The sequence below is a fragment of the Pelophylax lessonae genome (assembly GCF_965119305.1).
Source record: "Pelophylax lessonae genome assembly, chromosome: 2".
NCBI classification, from domain to species: domain Eukaryota; kingdom Metazoa; phylum Chordata; class Amphibia; order Anura; family Ranidae; genus Pelophylax; species Pelophylax lessonae.
In genome coordinates this window covers 218598751-218617192 of record NC_138769.1, presented here as the reverse complement: position 1 = coordinate 218617192, position 18442 = coordinate 218598751, and the positions used below count along the sequence as shown (strand labels likewise).

Below are 18442 nucleotides of genomic sequence, written 5' to 3'. Positions count from 1 at the left end.
TTACTCCCTGTCATCACACCTGGCAACCCACTGATACCTTCCTAATCCACTACCCCCTGTCATCCTCATCCCCCTATAACCCACTGCCAGCTTCCAAGCACCTGAATTGAGAAAGCAGCTTATTCCAGTGTTGAGAGGACAAGAGTCTCTTCCCCACAAATGTGTGGTCGTGGGTAACAGGGTCTGCAGACGAGGACGTATTGAAATATAGAACACTATGTTAATAATAAAGATGCCTTCCCAGGTGAATGATTACGTGTTACTAAACCCACAACAGTAAAATCAGCCTGAATATGCAGTAAAGCATGTTTGGTATAGCCCTTAGTGTGGATCCTAAGGGGTTAATTCTCTGCATTGTGTAAAAAGGCTGTTCGATTCTGTCTTCTCTCATCATCTCCTTCCTCCACAGACTCCAAAAAAATCACCTAATATTTACAGAGTCTATAGAGTCAGGCTGCTGAGTTTGGTGTGCATTGCTAGAGAGTTTTATTTTATTTTTTTCTTGGGAGGGTGCATGTGACCAGCACAGGGTCAATCAGCACTGTCCAGACATATTCAGACAGAGAATCAAGGGACAATTGTGGGAGAAACAAAAACTCCTCCTACAAGCTATCCGTACTCACTGAAACAAGTCACAAGATTGCTCTAATTGCTATATACAGCTGATTTAAAAAGGGATTTATCAGTTTATATTTACTAAAATAATAGAATTTATAAATAAAAAGGTTTTGGCAAGAGTTGGGTTTTAAGGCTTTCAAACCTACCAAGTCTAGGGGAGCACAGAAAAAAACTCACCTGTTGTCACAAAATCTGGGGGAGATTTTGTAAAACTGGTGCACTCAGGAGCTAGTGCAGCTGTGCATGGTAGCCAATCAGCTTCTAACTTCAGCTTGCTCAATTAGGCTTCGGCAATAAAATCTGGAAGCTAATTGGTTTCTATGCAAAGCTGCATCAGATTTTGCACACTTCAGTTAGTAAATAACCCCCACAGTATACTAGGTGGTGTGTAAATATTCAGCACATGCACCAGGGAGGAGCTCAGCTATGAGAAAAGATTAGAGGAACTGAATTTATTCTCTCTTGAGAAGGAAATTAAGGGGGGATATGATCAACATGTATAAATACATACTGTAAGGGGTCCATATAGTGAACTTGGTGTTGAGTTATTCACTTTAAGGTCAAAACAGAGGACAAGGGGGCACTCTTTAGTAGATTGCTTTAAAAAAAATGCCTGGATTCTTTCCTAGGTGTACATAATATAAATGGGTACTAATATTTCTAGGTAAAGTTGATCCAGGGAATATCTAATTGCCTCTCCGGGGATCAGAAAGGAATTTTTTCCAGTGCTGTAGCAAATTGCATCATGCTTTGCTGGGGTTTTTTGCCTTCCTCTGGATCAACTATGGGTATAGGCTTGTGTATATGGGATTGTATGGTTGGGTTTTCAATACTGTTTTTGTTTTTTATTGATTAAACCAGATGGACTTGTGTGTTTTTTCAACCTGACTAACTATGTAACTGTATCTCACATATTGCCTGTCACGCACATGAGGCAACTCACATGTTCCTATGGCATTGTTCTGTTGCTGGCCCAATCCCTGAAGAATCTTACCAATGCCATAGGAGCACATCAATGTTATATCTCTGCTTTCTTAATGACCCCGACAGGTTCGCTAGTTTAACATGGCCCTTATTCAAAAAGTGTTAAATAATAACCAATCAGCATTATTGTAGTACTGGTCTGACTTCAGCAAAGTTAATTATAATGGGCCGCTGTACTTAAAGAAATGTTATCTAAATACAAGAGACATGTGCATTTTAATACACATTTGAATCTTGTTGTGCTTTGTGTATTTCTTTCAGATCTGTGCAGTAATCCAATGTGAAACTTTGCCTCTGTTCAGGAGCTTCCTGTAATAAAGATGGGTTACTGCTGCTCTCTCTCCTTATATAGGGTGGCTTGTCTTGTATCCGCCCCACATATAGTTATTTGCAGGCAGCCTTTAATGGGTAGGTCCATTGGGTTCCTCCAACAACTCTACTTTCTGTATAGGCTTTATGCAGGACAGTGATGTCACTGCTACTTTTACAAGATATTGTATGGGTTTGCAAAGGCATTTGTTGCGCACAAAATGGATTTACATTCTTCGAGGTTTATATTTGAATGAAAATTTTTGTGCCTGGAGCTCAGGTTTATTACCCAACCTCCAAGAAATGGTATACAATTAAAACAGATCCTGGCTGGCATTTAGCCATGCTTTGAATCCCAGCGGCAAGAAACATATTCCTATGGCTAGGATTGACAAGGATTGCATCTGGGACTGATAGCTGCAGCTGCCGAGCCCATACAGGCTTCACACCTATTTGTGACTGTTCACGCAGCCAGTGACTACCTGCAGTGATAGTGGCTGGATGCACACAAAGTACATCCATCCATATCCCCCGCTGGTAATCAGACTTGGTGGCCTTGTAGGGGATGAGATTTCTGGAGGGGGCTGGAAGCAATCTTGGTGATGTGGTCTCAGAAAGGGGCTGGGGTCTCTCCAGGAGGCTAGGCACTTTGCAGCGGCACTGGAGGACATTGTTAGAGGCAATATTGAGGACTGAATGCCTTGCAGCAAGTTGGGGGGCAATGCAGGGGGTGGGGGTGCAATGTAGAAGGCTGGACTCTCTTAAGTGGCCTGGCTGCACTATGGGAGCTGGGAGACACTGTTGCAGGGTAAGGCATTTGCAGCTCCCTTAAAATGTTGCTAAACCCAGGACCCTACATTCTCTATATCTGGTCTCCCACAGTACACAGAACTGCAATTATTTTAGTAAATATAAACTGCTAAATACCTTTTCCCATCAGCAGTATATAGCAGTCTTGTGACTTCTATCTGTTCCTGGTGAAGCTTGTAGGAGGAGTTTCCATACTGCACTGAGCTGTCCTATGAGACTGCAGGGCTCCAGATCCTCTGTCTGGACATGTCTGGACAGTGCTGATTGGCCATGTGCTGATCACATGCACTCTCCCAAGAAAAAAAAAACTCTTTAGCAATAGACACCAAACTGAGCATGTGCTGCCTGACTCCAAAGGCTCTGTCTTATACGGACATGTTTTGGAGTCAGTGGATGAAGGGGAGGATAAAAGAAGACAGGATCAAGCAGCTTTTTTACACAATGCAGAGGATTAACCCCCAGGTTCCACAGTGAGTATAAGAAGCATGCTTTACTGGATATACAGACTGATTTTACTGTTGTAGGTTTAGTAACACTTTAAGGTCCAAGAAGAGGGAGGCCACAGCCTGGCAGTGGGCCATGATGCTGTGGTTGAGAACTACTGCTGTATTCTATAGTCCTTTGGTTAATGTGTATGTCCACATAGTAGGTTTTAGGCTGGGCTCACACATATACGAATTGGATGCAGGTTCGTATATGTGTGAGCCCAGCCTAAAACCTACTCAATTCGAATGACAGGCAAGTATGACCGGCTCTCAATGGTACCGGTTCACACATGTCCAGGGCGGCCGCAGTCTGGATTTAAAAAGTGTCCTGTGCGTCTTCTGGTCCAATTTAGGAGTGAATTCAGGCTGATTTGCACCTGAACCAGTGAACAGGAACGCACCGGACCCATTTGTGAACGAAGCCTCAAAGCTTTTCATTTATAGATAGGAAGCACCTCAGGAACTTGGTTGGGAGGCTACATTTGTCTATTTTGATTTACAAAATATGAGTAGGATACTGAAGTGGCGATGATACAAGGTTTTTTCTTATTTTTTTCAACATTCTAAATTCGTTTTCTTGCAGTGTCCATAAAAAAGGAATTTGAGTGCACCTTGAAGCAGTGTAATCCTTTATAAATAGGAGCTATAAGATTGCAGTAGACTCTCTTCATATACCTTTACCTTACACCTGTTTGAATGTGAAGAAGATCCCTTTTCATAATCAAAATGCACTAAAAACAAGCTTGTATAATTTCAGTTTCAACATTTTTATAAAATTGTCACCTTTGTTTTTCCACCAGAGTGTGCTCAAAGTGAACACATGGTGGCGGTATTATTATGTGTATTAGAAGTTAGTACGGAAGGACATATAAGGTTTACATTCCCATACGTGTGTTCGTACGACTCTAGCTAAGTCTGTATTCACCATTTACACACCCAAAGTTTGCAGCAGGTATAAACAAATCGAATACGCTGAAGCTGAATGCTGCATATCATTTAACAGCACTTTATTGGTAAAATGAACAGTTGAACAGACAGTGGTTATTTGCTTATTTTGGAGTATTATAGTATACAAAACAGAACCTGGGTACTTTAGAGGACATGTTTTGAACAAGATCTCTCAATGTTCGTTGTGTTCCCTCTGTTAAGTTCTCTTCCACTTTTGCAGCAGAAATATTTCTTCCAGATATACAAAAACGTAGATCTGAACTTTTCAATACGGAAGGCATAGACAATGGGGTTCATAGCAGAGTTCCCATGGGTCAAAAAGATAGCAATGTACGTTATGATCATAGGTGTGTTGCAAGTCTGGCAGAAAAGTGTGATGCAGTTTAATGTGTGTAGTGGTAGCCAGCTTAGAGCAAATAATAATAAGATCAGAGCTAATGACTTAGCAATTTTCAGTTCCTTTCCATAGTACTTGTGTGGGTCCTTTGAGCTGGAAGACACCTTCTTGTTAAGCTGTCGCTGAATTAGGTTGAATACTTCCAAATAAATAATTAGCATCAGGATGAGGGGAGGAAGTACCCAGACAAAGAAATTGAAGTAGACCATATATTCCATACTGATCACAGTTTCAAATTCACAGGTTATAACTATTTCACCAAAAGTGGAGTTCTGTTTCTTTCTCAAGTTGCTTATATTGTTCCATCCAAACATGGGGACCAAGCCAACGATGAAGGACAGGACCCAGCATCCAGTTATGGCAACCACAGCTCTTCTGGCGGTTACAAAACTTTTGTAACTGAAAAGGAAAAAGATGTATATGTTATTGAACAGGTAAGTTAAAAAGTTAGTTATTTACCACAGTCACATTTATAATATCAAGCAAATATAAAGAGAGAGGAGGTTTCCAGAGTGACTGCTATGTTAGCTAAGCAGCCTTGAGAACCAAAGAACCATGAAACCAGGATTGTCTACAGCATCTTCCAAAAACACAAGAAAACACCATATGCCTGGATTTACTAAAAAGCACAAGTAATCAGGTGGTCAGAAATGGCACCCTCTCATTTATCTCTGCATAGTGTTCCTTCAAAGAAAGCCTATATGGAGAGAATTTGGAGGCTGTTATTGATGACTCGTCATGCTAATCTAGTGGTTTAAAGATTTTCAACCACTGATCCAACAAAAGTATGCGGATCAGGAACTTTGATTTAATGGCATTTTCCAGTCTGCATGCCTAGTCCAGGTCAGAAACTCAGAAAGGAATATAATTGTTGCAAGGTAACTTGCCTTAGAAGGCGTGCAGACTTAAGTGCAAAGATCTTGTCACCAGAATGCCCCAAAAACGAAAGAATCCTTTAGGTTGGGTTCACATAGTTGCGAATGTGATGCGGTTTTCACCGCATCCAATTTGCATGACATGTGAGTGTGACCAGCTCTCAATGGAGCCGGTTGACACATGTCCGGGGCCGCCGTGCTGTGGATTCCAAAAGGGTTCTGTGCGTTTTTGGGTCTGGTTCAGGTGCAAATTCAGGCAAAAATTTGGACCTGAATCGCACCTGAACCAGATGAACAGAAACACACCAGACCCTAGGATGGAACTCACGGTCGCACATATGTGAACCTGGCCTTAGGCGATTTTCCAGTCTAGCATAATCTGAAACCCAAAGTAACAGTTTTGAGTGAGCTGAATTCCAAGCATCATTCACACGAGGGGGCTGGGAGTAAAAACAGTTAGTTAAGCTATAGTTTTAAGGCCCCCACCCCAAAACTCTCCCCTTTCTCAATTGTCCACTTAAATAACATGCAGCTGTTCAGGGCTGTACACATGCCTTAGCAAAAATGATTGGGGCTGCACTACAACCACCTGTAACGCCCGCAGTGGTGTAGATTTTTCAGGGTTAAAACAGGCGATGATGAAGCGACATATCGACTCTTAGCCGTCTGTCAACCACCCTCTGAAAGGTGATCAACCTCAGATGAATCCTCAAGCACATAGAGGTCTATCCCAGGACAGTTTTGCTTGAATAAAAGAGGACATTCAATGTCCATAGACCAAAGATGTCTAGTTCAAATGAATCAAGAATGAATTGAGTAGGACTTAACTGACTGCTTTTTCCACTGGAGAGGGTGCATGCCCTTAAAATGAATTCCAGGTATGGTATATTTTCACATAGTTACATTGGTCCAGCTTTTTGGACCAATTTAACACAGTATATATATATACCAGAACTGGTTGATACCCCTGGAAGCTACAAATCACTGAAGTAGACACCACTACTCCAGTGATCTCCCTTGCTTTTGGGTCCTGTGCCGATGCATTCTGAACACAGGAGTTCAGCAGCTCAGCATGGATGTGATGGTACTGCCCCGCCTCTCCACCTTGTCCAACCAGAACCCTTATTCAACATTTATTCAGAACATTCAAAGCATTTTCTGAATGACTCCCATGCTGAGCATCCAACCCCGTGTTCAGAACGCATCAGGTCAACCGCTCAGCACAGGACCAGAGTAGCAGTGTCTGCTCCAGTAATTTCCAGCTTCCAGAGTCATTGGCCAGGTACTTGGAATTAATCTTTAACTGCAACATACTTATCTATATGCAGTAATCTATCTGTATTATATACACACACATACATATACCTACAAACAAACACACACACACACACCATCACTGTAATTCCCCTGCATCTCTATTAAAAGTAGAGGTATGGCCTTCTATCAAAATGTAACACTAAATTATAAGTGCATCTGCACTTTCAGTTGTTTGTTAGTCCCCCCTGTAAAGCCTCACAAACACCTGCTTAGCCTGCAGTGAAGTCCAGTCCATTCAATTCAGCTTCCTGTGATGGTGCGGCAACTACGCTGCACTGCTCCAGAATTTAAATCAGAGTTGCCACTCATGTAGATTGTGCTTGGTTGTGCCACAGTGGGATGAAAACATGTTGCAGGGAAAGTGGCTATCGACTGCCACTGCTGATTCACGAGCCTGTAGCTTGTCTATCAGCACCTGGACACACCTAGCTTCGCCCACTAATTTCTAGATTAACTGCAATACCCCTGTTGCTGAAAAAAATCCCACGTTGAGCTGCAGGGAGAGCATGTCAACTCTCATTTATCTACTTCCCGCAAACCGACGTACATGTATGTCGGCTTGAAGAAGTGGTTGTGCCAGGGTGATGCTTACAGCTTGAGGCATCACCTTGGTACCGTTTTTTGAGGCGGGGGTCGGCTTGTCAGAGATATTAAGTCTGAAGCCAGAGCCAGATTTGGCTTTGTTCGGGTCTCCGATCATGTAACCCGGAAGCGACGTCAATTGCACCGATTTAAAAAACCTGTCAGCATTCAAGAATACTGATTTTGGTCTTTTGAACACTTTGAAGTGCAGTGGAGGGGTCTGGGGTCTTTTAGCGCCCAGATCCCTCCATAAAGAGTACCTGTCACTTCCTATTACTGTCACAAGGGATGTTTACATCCCTTGTGACAGCAATAAAAGTGATCAGATTTTTTAACTTTTTAAAACAGTTAAAAATAAAAAATGAAATAAAATAAATAGGAACATTTTTTTTTAAAGCGCCCCCGTCCATTTGAGCTTGCGCTCCAAAGAAAACGCATACGTAAGTCGCACCCGCAAATGTAAACGGTGTTCAAATCACATGTGAGGTATTGCTGCGATTATCAGAGTGAGAGCAATAATTCTAGCAAAAGAGCTCCTCTGTAACTCTAAACTGGTAACCGCTCTAAATTTTTAAAGCGTCGCCTATGGAGATTTTTAGGTACCAGAGTTTGTTGCCATTCCACCAGTGTGCACACTTTTAAACCGTAACATGTTAGATGTCTTTTTACTTTGCCTGACATAATCTTTCACAATATACTAAAAAAATTGGGCTAACGTTACTCTTTGTTTTTTTAAATTCAGTAATGTGGATTTTTTTCTAAAAAAAATTGAGTTTGAAAGACCGCTGCACAAATACAGCGTGACGAAAACTATTGCAAAGACCGCCAATTTATTCTCCAGAGTCTTTGATAATTATATATATATATATATATATATATATATATATATATATATATATATAATTTTTGGGGGTTCTAGGTAATTTTCTAGCAAAAAATACTGATTTTAACTTGTAAGCAACATGTGTCAGAAATAGTCTTGATCATTAAGTGGTTAAAAGAGGATTTGTAACTGTCAGGTAAATTAAGTTTTTGTCTAATTTATGAGGTTTTATGCATTATGTTGTAACTGGATTTGGTACTTTTTTAGATTGCCATACCAGATCCTTTAATTGTACTTTACATTAGACCCTTCCTTAGTTGGATCATAAATGTTAAAAGGTCTCTAAGAGGCTGGTGACATTTTTTTGAAAAACAAAATGACATAAAATAACAAATAATTTGGTAATCAAATGTAATCACTGCTGAATGAGAATAATTTCCCCCTCCAGTATTTGGCTCATAATAGTTGGACATCTGTGAATCATGGACAATAAAAGCACTGAACCCTTTTGGGCACACTACAATGGCGACGGCTGTTTTACCAATCGCTCACAATGCATTGTCCCCATAAATGTCACATGCAGTTGGCTGTGTCTGTAGTGAAGTCACGGACCTTTATCCGTTTGGCTGATATGCTCTAGCTATACACATTTGTCACCGCTTCAAAACACCATCATCTTTTCAGACAGACTAATATGCTTATATTCAAATGCAATGAAAACATACAAGGTTTGCTAAACAGTACGAGAATGGATTAAATTATGATTGAACATTCCATATTGGAGCCAGTACTTCTGAAAAGACAGACTTTGCCATATTATTATCCATTTATTTTGTACAGCGACATTATATGCAAAATATGAAACACTAAAAGGTACCAATTCATTAAATATTATAGAAAAGACAAAGCATAGCGTTGTTTAGTTTAACTGATCAGTTTTGAAACCTGATTGCTTGCCTTTGGTACAAAACACAATTTTGTTTTCTTTTGTTTAGGTTTAAATAACTATTTATGCAACCACAGTATCTGTGATCAAAGCGCGCTTAAAAAGAGATCCTAAACTCCTGCCCCTAAAGGACCACAATCATTATCTGTTCATCCCAGGATACAAGAAACTGTTCTAGCTCCCCTCCTGCTATCTATGAAGAACGTTTTCCTTGGGTGTCTCAACCTCCAACACTCAACGGAATCTCTTCCCTGGATGGGAAAGCCAATTCTACTACCCTATGGAGCCCTACGTCTCGGACTCTCCCCAGGCTTTCCTTGCTGGCCCCAAGGAACTTCCCTTATGTAATACTACCTCTGACCTAAATAACTACCTTCTGAGGATGGTCTCTTTTCAAGTTTTATGTTTCCTTTTTTTATGCTTATTATGTGGTCTTGGTTAAGCTGGCTTCTCGGGAGTTCTCTTACTCCCAGTGGTTCTGGCCTCAGGCCTCGCTCCAGCTTCCTACTTAAAATTACCTCCTCCTCCATCTGCGCCTCCAGGTACCCTTATTCCTTATGTATTTCTTTTTGACCCTCTTTCTATACCCCTATACTCACACCCCCCTATTGTCTACCTCCTTACCCCCTCCCCCACATTAAACCTTTTTAGGTTTGGCCCAAATTTTCCTTCTTACCCCCCCCCCCCCTCATAGTCCCCATGCCCAACACCTAGTGCCATCCCCCCCCCTCTTTTCTTTCTTTCTTTATCTCTCCCCCAAGAACACTTATATATGCCTTTGGAAAGAGCAATATGGTCTTATCAATATATGTCTGTGAGCAGCTGCCACTTTAACATAACAGAAATAAAAACGTATCTACCAGAGTGCAGATATATGGATATAGTAGATAGTGGCGCTACAAATGAATAAACCCCCGTGAATAAAGTGAATGAATAAAGTCCAGTAAAAGTTCTAATATAATTGAAAAGTCCTTAATAAAAAAATTAGAAAGCATAAGTGTCCATGATTATTCAGTTTCCTCCAGCAATTGTCCACCACACCACATGCATAGGTGACACCACTCCCTTTCAGATTTCAACTCATCAAATAAGATTGACAAATATTCTTATGCAGTTGCTAACCTGAAGTCAACAACAAATCTTCCACTTTTCACAGTGGAAGCTCTGCTTTAAATCATATCCATTGATTATAGAATGTCTTTCCCCCACAGGGGTAACATATGCACCTAAGTTCGCAAATCACAAAACTGAATTTCCTCAAGAGCCTTCTTATTTGCATTTATATTGTTTTGAATTTGTATCTCTTTGCAAAATATCAATAAATATCTATTGAAATAAAATGAAGGGAGACTCTGTGCTTCTTATAACCTTTTTTTAATATGAGCTATATGTTCAGCTATACAAAGTCTTTTTGTTCTCCCCACATAGTAGAGGGCACATGGACACCATAATAAATAAAACACATGTGATGTTTTACATGTGATAAATTCATCTAGGGAGAAAGTTTTGTTGTCTACATTGGTAATAGATGTTCTACCCTTATTGCTAATCTGTACCATCCTGCAAGAAATGCATTAGGGCATGGATAAAAACCTTTTCTATCAAAATGAATTTTTTGTTGGCCAGGTGGATCCAGAATTTTTAAACCACCTGTTCTCCAAAATTCAACTCCTTAAACAATCAGTCTAAAGAATTTAACAATAATATGAAAAATAAATTGGAAAAGATGAATCGGGATACACAAAAAAAGAAGGTAAAGAAATTCAAGCGGGATTCCACAGATTTTAAAAATAATAACATCTACCTATGGCGGAACATGGGAACTGAGACCACTAATTCCCAAAATGTGGGTGATGGGGGAAGTGGTAAATCCAATGCACCTAATCCCTATTCGGGTCAAGGTAATGGGGGAAAGGATACCCAAAATAAAGGAAATAGGAATACCCCGAAACGCCCTTACCCCATCCCCGATCCCCCTCAGCAACATCAGGGTCCCCAACATAGGGGGGATATTTATCCCCTAGACCACCTGTATCAGGCAAACAATATCATCATCAGGGCCCACTGCATGTCATACGATATTTTCTTTCTCATATACACATGCTATTTTATGGATCATCACTGAGGAGTGGACACCAGTTGTGGACTATTATCAACCCTAGAGAGGGTGTTTGCTTACTTTGCCAATATGAGAATATTTGGCAATCTTATTTGGTGAGTTGACATCTGAAGGGGAGTGGTGTCACCTATGCACGTGGTGTGGTGGACAGTTGCTGGAGGAAACTGAATCATCATGGACACTTATGCTTTCTAAGTTTTTTATTAAGAACTTTTCAATATTATTAGAACTTTTACTGGACTTTATTCAATCACTTTATTCACAGGGGTTTAATCAGTTGTAGCGCCACTATCTATTATATCCATATATCTGCACTCTGGTAGATACATTGTTATTTAAATAACTATTCCCTAAAAATGAAAACCCGCCTGAAGAAATTAAAGTATAAAAGAAGATAGAAAGGATAGATACAAGAGGGAAGGAACATCTGAAAGCATAAATGGTACTAGAGATACTATTAAACACAATGCAAAGTTTATAAAAGCACCTACCTTCTGTGCCAAAATTGTCAAATTAATAAAAAACATACAGCTTCCCCTTTAAGCATGCTGCTCAACACATATTTGGCAAAAAAAAATTGAGAAAAAAACGACTCCATAAGAAAACTTTTTTTATATTTAATAGAGTTTAAAAAAAAAGTGTGGAACCTTCGTATATAAAAGGAATGAGACAGTCCACCAGTGATAGTCCAATTGCTCCACCAAGTCTCCAAAACACTTTCCACAGTCCTGCCACATGCTTCACTTATAATGTGCACTAGGCGACCACCACCACCACATATATACTGTGCACTCACCACAAGCCCATGACCTCTAAATGAATAAAAGTCACGCCATGCTGTTTAGTAAACCAAAGATGCCATCTGTCAAGGTCAATTCCCTCTGACAATTCGTTCCTCTTCACTGGACTCTATATACAGTATTTCTCATTTGCAGCCACTCAAACCAGATAAAATTAAATTAAGAAAGAATACACTATAAGTAAAGTATAAAAGTATAAAAGCACAAGCATAAAAATATATAAAATGCCCACTTGCATATTTTAGTACCCAGAATTGGCACCAATGTAAACAGCTCTGTGAAAGAATAGCCCTCCCGCTCCACTCACTAGAGTCTGGTGTGCGCTCCAAAGGCCCAATATCGTGGCCCAGAAGTGACATCAATAGGAACCAAAAGTGACAGCGTTTGCACTTTAACACGTTTTTGCATCTTTCATGACTTTAAATTGTTTTTTTATTGAGTCGTTTTTTCACAATTTTTTTTGCATAATATGTGTTGAGCGCCTTACTTTGATTTTGTCTACTATGAAACACAAGGAAAAGTGATTTTGACAAACAGATTTTTATTTGGCCTATTGTTTGTGACATGTCTTTCACTAATCGTGATTTTCTCTAGATTTTAACTGAACCTTGTTTAGCAGAGGAAATTTCCTTGAATAAACACAGCACCTGACTATCAGACATAGGGGTCTAGGTATAAAGAAAAATTTGTTCAACAAATATCACATAATGTGGCATTTGTCTGAATGATGTATTTGAGGAAAGTTTGTATATTATGGCCACCAGAGGAAGCCAAGGATCATAGGAAAATCAATGTATAAGGCAAATAATGGCCAGCATTCAAGAGAGCTAGGTGCATGCTTGTGACATTCATCCCAACAAACAAGCTCAAAATCTGTTTTTCAGTATTGCTAGAGATAGACCCCCCTTAGTGTAAATAAGTCTAAAGTATTTTTCAGTATTGCTGGCATCATACCTTGAAATCCTGCCAGCAACAATACCTCTGTTTCAGATTGACAAGGTTAAGCCATTGGACTTCTTCAGTTGGTCATTGGGTGGTCTATCAGGTCTATCTGCTATGCACCTCTATGGCCAACTAAATGAGCTAAAAAGAAACGCTGATACTTCTGCTGCTAATAATACGGCAGTGGTTTACTATTGTGAGCCTGCAAGACTTGTATACAACAAGACTTGATGCCAAACAAAACTGTGTGTTTGATAATTTAAAATCGCCATTTCAGCACATTATTACAGGGGGCTATTGGACACTTGTTTTAAGATCAGAAAAACCATTAGAAAAAAAAAACCCTCATCCCTGGTACAACAGGAAAGTGCCTCCTCTCCAAAATATAGCAGTAACCCTAGAAATTGTTGCAGAGTGCGATCACTGGGTGCAGCAGAGTCCATTCAGATCAGACATTGTGGAGTAACAGGAACTGGCTTCTTTATTGGAACATAACACAGATATCAAAAGATGTCACTTTCTCATGGTGAGAAAACACAGACAGGAAAAAGATAACCAACAAGTACAGTGCAGTGTACAGGAAATGACAACACATCATAGAAAATGCATAGCATATCACTTAGCATTAGCGACATCTACTGTCCTATTTGTGAACTGCAATTTATCGGATAAGCTGAAAGCTGTTGTATCTCCAACACCCCTTCTCAACAGCTAAGGCTTAGTCCATTAAACCCATCTTCTTTGTAAGCCTTGAGTGTCTTTCAGCGGTCAGAGGCTTTGTAAGGATATCTGCTGTCATATCCTCGGTTGGGCAATAAAGTAACTCAAGAAGACCTTGCTCTTGAAGATCCCTAAGAAAGTGGAACTTCACATCAATGTGCTTGGTTCTTGAATTAACCCCTTCCATGCGTGCAAGGCATCCTTGATTGTCCTCATAGATTTCTGTTGGTCCCAACTGTGGTTGACCCAAATCTGTTAATAGCTGTCTCAGCCATATAACTTCTTGACTTGCCTGCGCTGCAGCAACATATTCTGCTTCAGTAGACGACAGTGAAACAGAGAGTTGCTTTTTACTTGTCCAACTGATGGCACCTCCTGACGGAAAAAATAAGTAGCTACTGGTAGATTTCCTGTCGCTGGTGTCACCTGCCCAGTCAGCATCCACATATCCTGTTAAGGTGCTCTCATCACTTGCTGGTAACTTTAATTTGTAGTGCAAAGTCCCTTTAAGATAGCGAATGATTCGCTTTACAGCATTCCAGTCCTTTTGACTTGGCATTGAAACCTTTCTGCATAGGATTCCAACAGTTGCTGCAATGTCCGGCCTTGTAGCAGTGGTAAGATACAGCAATTTCCCTATTGCCTTCCTGTATTGAGTATTAGTAGGTAATGGGTTATCTTGGCAATTCATCTCCTTTAGGTAGTTGGTTTCCATTGGAGACTTTACTGGTTTGGCATCTTCCATTCCAAATGTTTCAATTATTTCTTGTATTTTGTGTCTTTGGTTCAGAAGAAAGCTGCCATCTTCCTCTCTCTCGATCTGGATGCCGAGGTAATTCTTTATGTTGCCAAGATCTTTGGTGTTGAAGTTCTGATTTAGTTTTTCTAGTATTTCTACTTCATCCCCTTCTTGCTCAAAGCAAATCAGGATATCATCCACATAAATAAGCATATAGACCCATCTGTCTCCCAATTTCTTTGTGTATAAGCAGGGGTCTGCTTTACTCCTCAGAAAGTTTTGATGTGTAAGCACTTCATTTATTTTTATATTCCACGCTCTGGCTGCTTGCTTTAGACCATATATACTCCTGCGAAGTTTGCATACTAGGTCTGGCCTTTGTTCATCTTTGAACCCTGGCGGCTGTTCCATGTATATTTCTTCTGTTAGCTCGCCATGTAGAAACGCGGTTTTCACATCATCAAAATGTTTCACTTGCATTTTCCTTGTGACGGCTACTGTCAGTAAAGTCCTTATTGTAGTGTGCTTGACTACTGGTGCAAATGTCTCGTCATAGTCCTCTCCGTATTTTTGAGAATAGCCCTTGGCTACTAGTCTTGCTTTGTATCGCTCAATTGTGCCATCTGCATTGTATTTCACTTTAAAAGTCCATTTACAGCCTATGGCTTTCCTTCCGGGTGGTAGCTCTGTAAGTGTCCATGTGTTAGTGTCATGCATGGATTTTATCTCTTCATCAGCAGCCTTTATCCATTTACTTGCTTCTTGTTCTGAAAGCTGAGATATTTCTTCCCAGGTTGCAGGTTCGTTGACACTGGCAGTACTTGCTTTGTATGAGAGACGTATAGGTGGTTTACCTTTGTTTTCTCTTGTTGAACGTCTCGGTTTTGTGTCTGAGCCTTCTTGTGTCTGCTCTTCAGTACTGGTAGAGTCTGCACTCACTTCAACTGTTTGTTCAGAAGTTACAGAGATAGGCTGGTCAATGTCAGTTTTCTCTTCTATTTTTGCTTCTACTGTTGTCATTACATTGTCTCTGAAATCTTCAACAAAAGTTATGCTGTTGCTAACGGTAACCTTATCTGTTTTGGGATCAAGGATTCTGTAACCTTTGACATTGTCACTGTATCCAACGAAGATACCTTCAAATGCTCTGTTTTGGAGTTTGGTGCGTTTTTCTTCAGCTATGTAGATAAATGCTTTGCATCCAAAAACTCTTAGGTGTTTTACATTTGGCTTCTCATTGTGCCATAGTTCATATGGAGTTTTCTCTATTGTTCTGGAAAGAAGTCTGTTCTGCAAATATGTAGCTGTCATAGCTGCTTCACCCCAGTATTTTTGTGGTAGTCCAGAGTCTGTCAGCATACATCTGATCATTTCAGTCAGAGTTCTGTTCTTTCTTTCAGCTACTCCATTTTGTTCTGGTGTATATGGGACTGTCTTTTGATGTTCTATTTTATTCTGTTTTAAGTACTCTTGTATCTTATATCCTGTGAATTCACCTCCATTGTCACTCCGAAGTATGAGAGGCTTCCTCTGAAACTTGTTACTGGTCTTTATTATATAGTCTTGTAATTTGTCAAAAAGGTCACTCTTGTGTTGTATTAGGTAGGTGACTGTGTATCTTGAATAGTCGTCTATGAAAGTCACTATGTACCTGTTGCCTCCAGGTGTGGGTGGGTTTAGGGGACCACACACGTCACTGTGAACTAAAGTGGTCTTGAAGCTCTCTTCTGACTGACTTTGGGAAGTGTTGCTCTTGTAGCTTTGGATTTAATGCAACATTCACACTTAACAGTAACTGGACAAGGGGATATTGTTAGATCCCTTGTCAGATTCCTCCTCTGTAGTTCCTGTATGCATTCTGGGTGTCTGTGACCTAGACGTCTGTGCCATATATGTATACAGTCATTGTGCTTGTGTGTACATAGTCTCACCTTTTCCTTCACTGTGTCTAGGTGATATAGATGATCATCCAGCTTGGCACTTGCTACTGTCTGGTTGCCGTTTAGGATTGAACACTTGTCACCTTGGAATGTTACAGTGAGTCCTCTGGCTGTTAGACTCTTCACAGATAAGAGTCCTCCTTACAGATTAGGAACATAAAGCACATCTTTCACTGGTATGGCTAGATTGTGTCCCGCATCATCAGGGCATACAAGGGTTCCATGCCCATATCCTTCTGCATGTATTTTGCTTCCATCTGCAAGATAAATAGTTTCTTTGTTGTTCAGATCAAGTTCTGTGAAAAAACTTCTATCACTCATCATGTGACTGGTTCCCCCGAATCGATGCACCAGCCTTGACATTTATTGTTGCCTGTCGCTTTAAATGTGGCATTCCAGTTTCCTTTCCATGGATCATTGATTGTGGCTTTAACCTTTTGTTTAGCATAAGAGGGACCCTGTCTTATTTGCTCTTCTTTCCATTTAGTACAGTCTTTCTTTATGTGTCCCTGTTTGTGACATCTGAAACACACCCTGGTCTCTTTCCTGTGTAACCTTGCGTCTATAGCTTTAAGAGCGGTTCTGGTGTCGGTTTCTGTGGAGTAATGCACTAATTCCTTTCTTCTCTGATACTCATCTATGAGCCTGGTTTTTACAAATGTTAGTGTCAGATCTGTCTCAGGCCGTGTCTCCAGTGCATTGATCAGTGCAGTATATGTATCGGGCAAACTGCATAACAACATGGCTGCAGCGTGGCTGTCTGTTATATTCTCCCCGATTGATCTGAGTTGTGCAATCACTTCCAGCATTGCATTTATGTGCTCCTGCATGTCCTGTTCTCTGCTAAGTCTCATTCTGTAAAGTTTTAGCAGTAGAAACAGCTTGCTGTTTAAACTGGATCTTTCATGCAGTCTATTTAGAATGTCCCACATGCCTTTCGCTGTGTCCTCATGGCGTATATGTATGAGCTGATCATCCTCCACTAGTAAGCTTATGGTGGCCCGTGCCTGTCTGTTTTTCATGTCCCAGTCCTGATTATTGTCCTGTGGCCTCTCTGTAGTGGTAACCTCCCACAAGTCATCTCTAGATAATATCATTTCCACTTTAAACTTCCATAGCTGATAATTGTCATTGTTCAGCTTGGCCACTGAGAGTTTAAGTTCTGAGTTTCCAGACATTTTTCCCTCCTTTATATATAAACAGTCTTACTTGTCTATAGGAGATGTCACTGGAAACCTTCCTTATGTCGATCTCCGCTCAGTCACACTGTCTCCCTTTAAAAGCTTTGTTCTGCCTGGGCCGCACCTGGTCATAAGACTTCATCCGGATCCTGGGCCCATAACCTGTTGCAGAGTGCGATCACTGGGTGCAGCGGAGTCCATTCAGATCAGACATTGTGGAGTAACAGGAACTGGCTTCTTTATTGGAACATAACACAGATATCAAAAGATGTCACTTTCTCATGGTGAGAAAACACAGACAGGAAAAAGATAACCAACAAGTACAGTGCAGTGTACAGGAAATGACAACACATCATAGAAAATGCATAGCATATCACTTAGCATTAGCGACATCTACTGTCCTATTTGTGAACTGCAGTTTATCGGATAAGCTGAAAGCTGTTGTATCTCCAACAGAAATGTCACTGCGGCTCTTCATTCCCAGTAAGTGGCACATTGGCCCAGCATTGTCAACTGGTGGCTCTTACCCCATTTGGCATTTACACAGAACTTATTTTCCTTGCTCTCAACTGCTGAAAGGAGGTAGCATGAAAAAAAAAAAAAAAAAAGAATGTGCTGCTGGGGAAATGGGAACTCAAATGACCCAGTTGCCCTGCATGGAAAAAGAAAGGGACCATGTAAAGCTCCTAAAAACAATAAAAAATAAATCCAAGAACCCTTTCTTTTTCCCTCTCTATTACTTGTCCCTCTCCTCTCTTTTTGTTGGCTGTTCATGGTGTGAAGGAGCCCATTGGCCCTCTTGCCATGGGCCGCCATGACATATGACTGAGAGATGAGGCTCTTCTAGGGTTAAAAGAGTTAAGGTTTTCTTTAATTTTTTTTAGGTGTAAGCTTTATGTACTACAAG

At 40.5% G+C, this 18442-nt stretch overlaps 1 protein-coding gene across 1 annotated transcript in view; it reads right to left on the bottom strand.

The window, feature by feature from the left end:
* Positions 1-4191: 4191 nt before the first annotated feature.
* The window catches only part of ADORA1 (adenosine A1 receptor), a 196236-nt gene continuing 181985 nt past the window's right edge, over positions 4192-18442 (bottom strand). Inside the window, exon 3 of the mRNA XM_082244476.1 lies at positions 4192-4950. Coding sequence (XP_082100602.1) covers positions 4299-4950 — 652 coding nt within the window. The 3' untranslated portion in view covers positions 4192-4298. The remainder of the gene's footprint in view (positions 4951-18442) is intronic.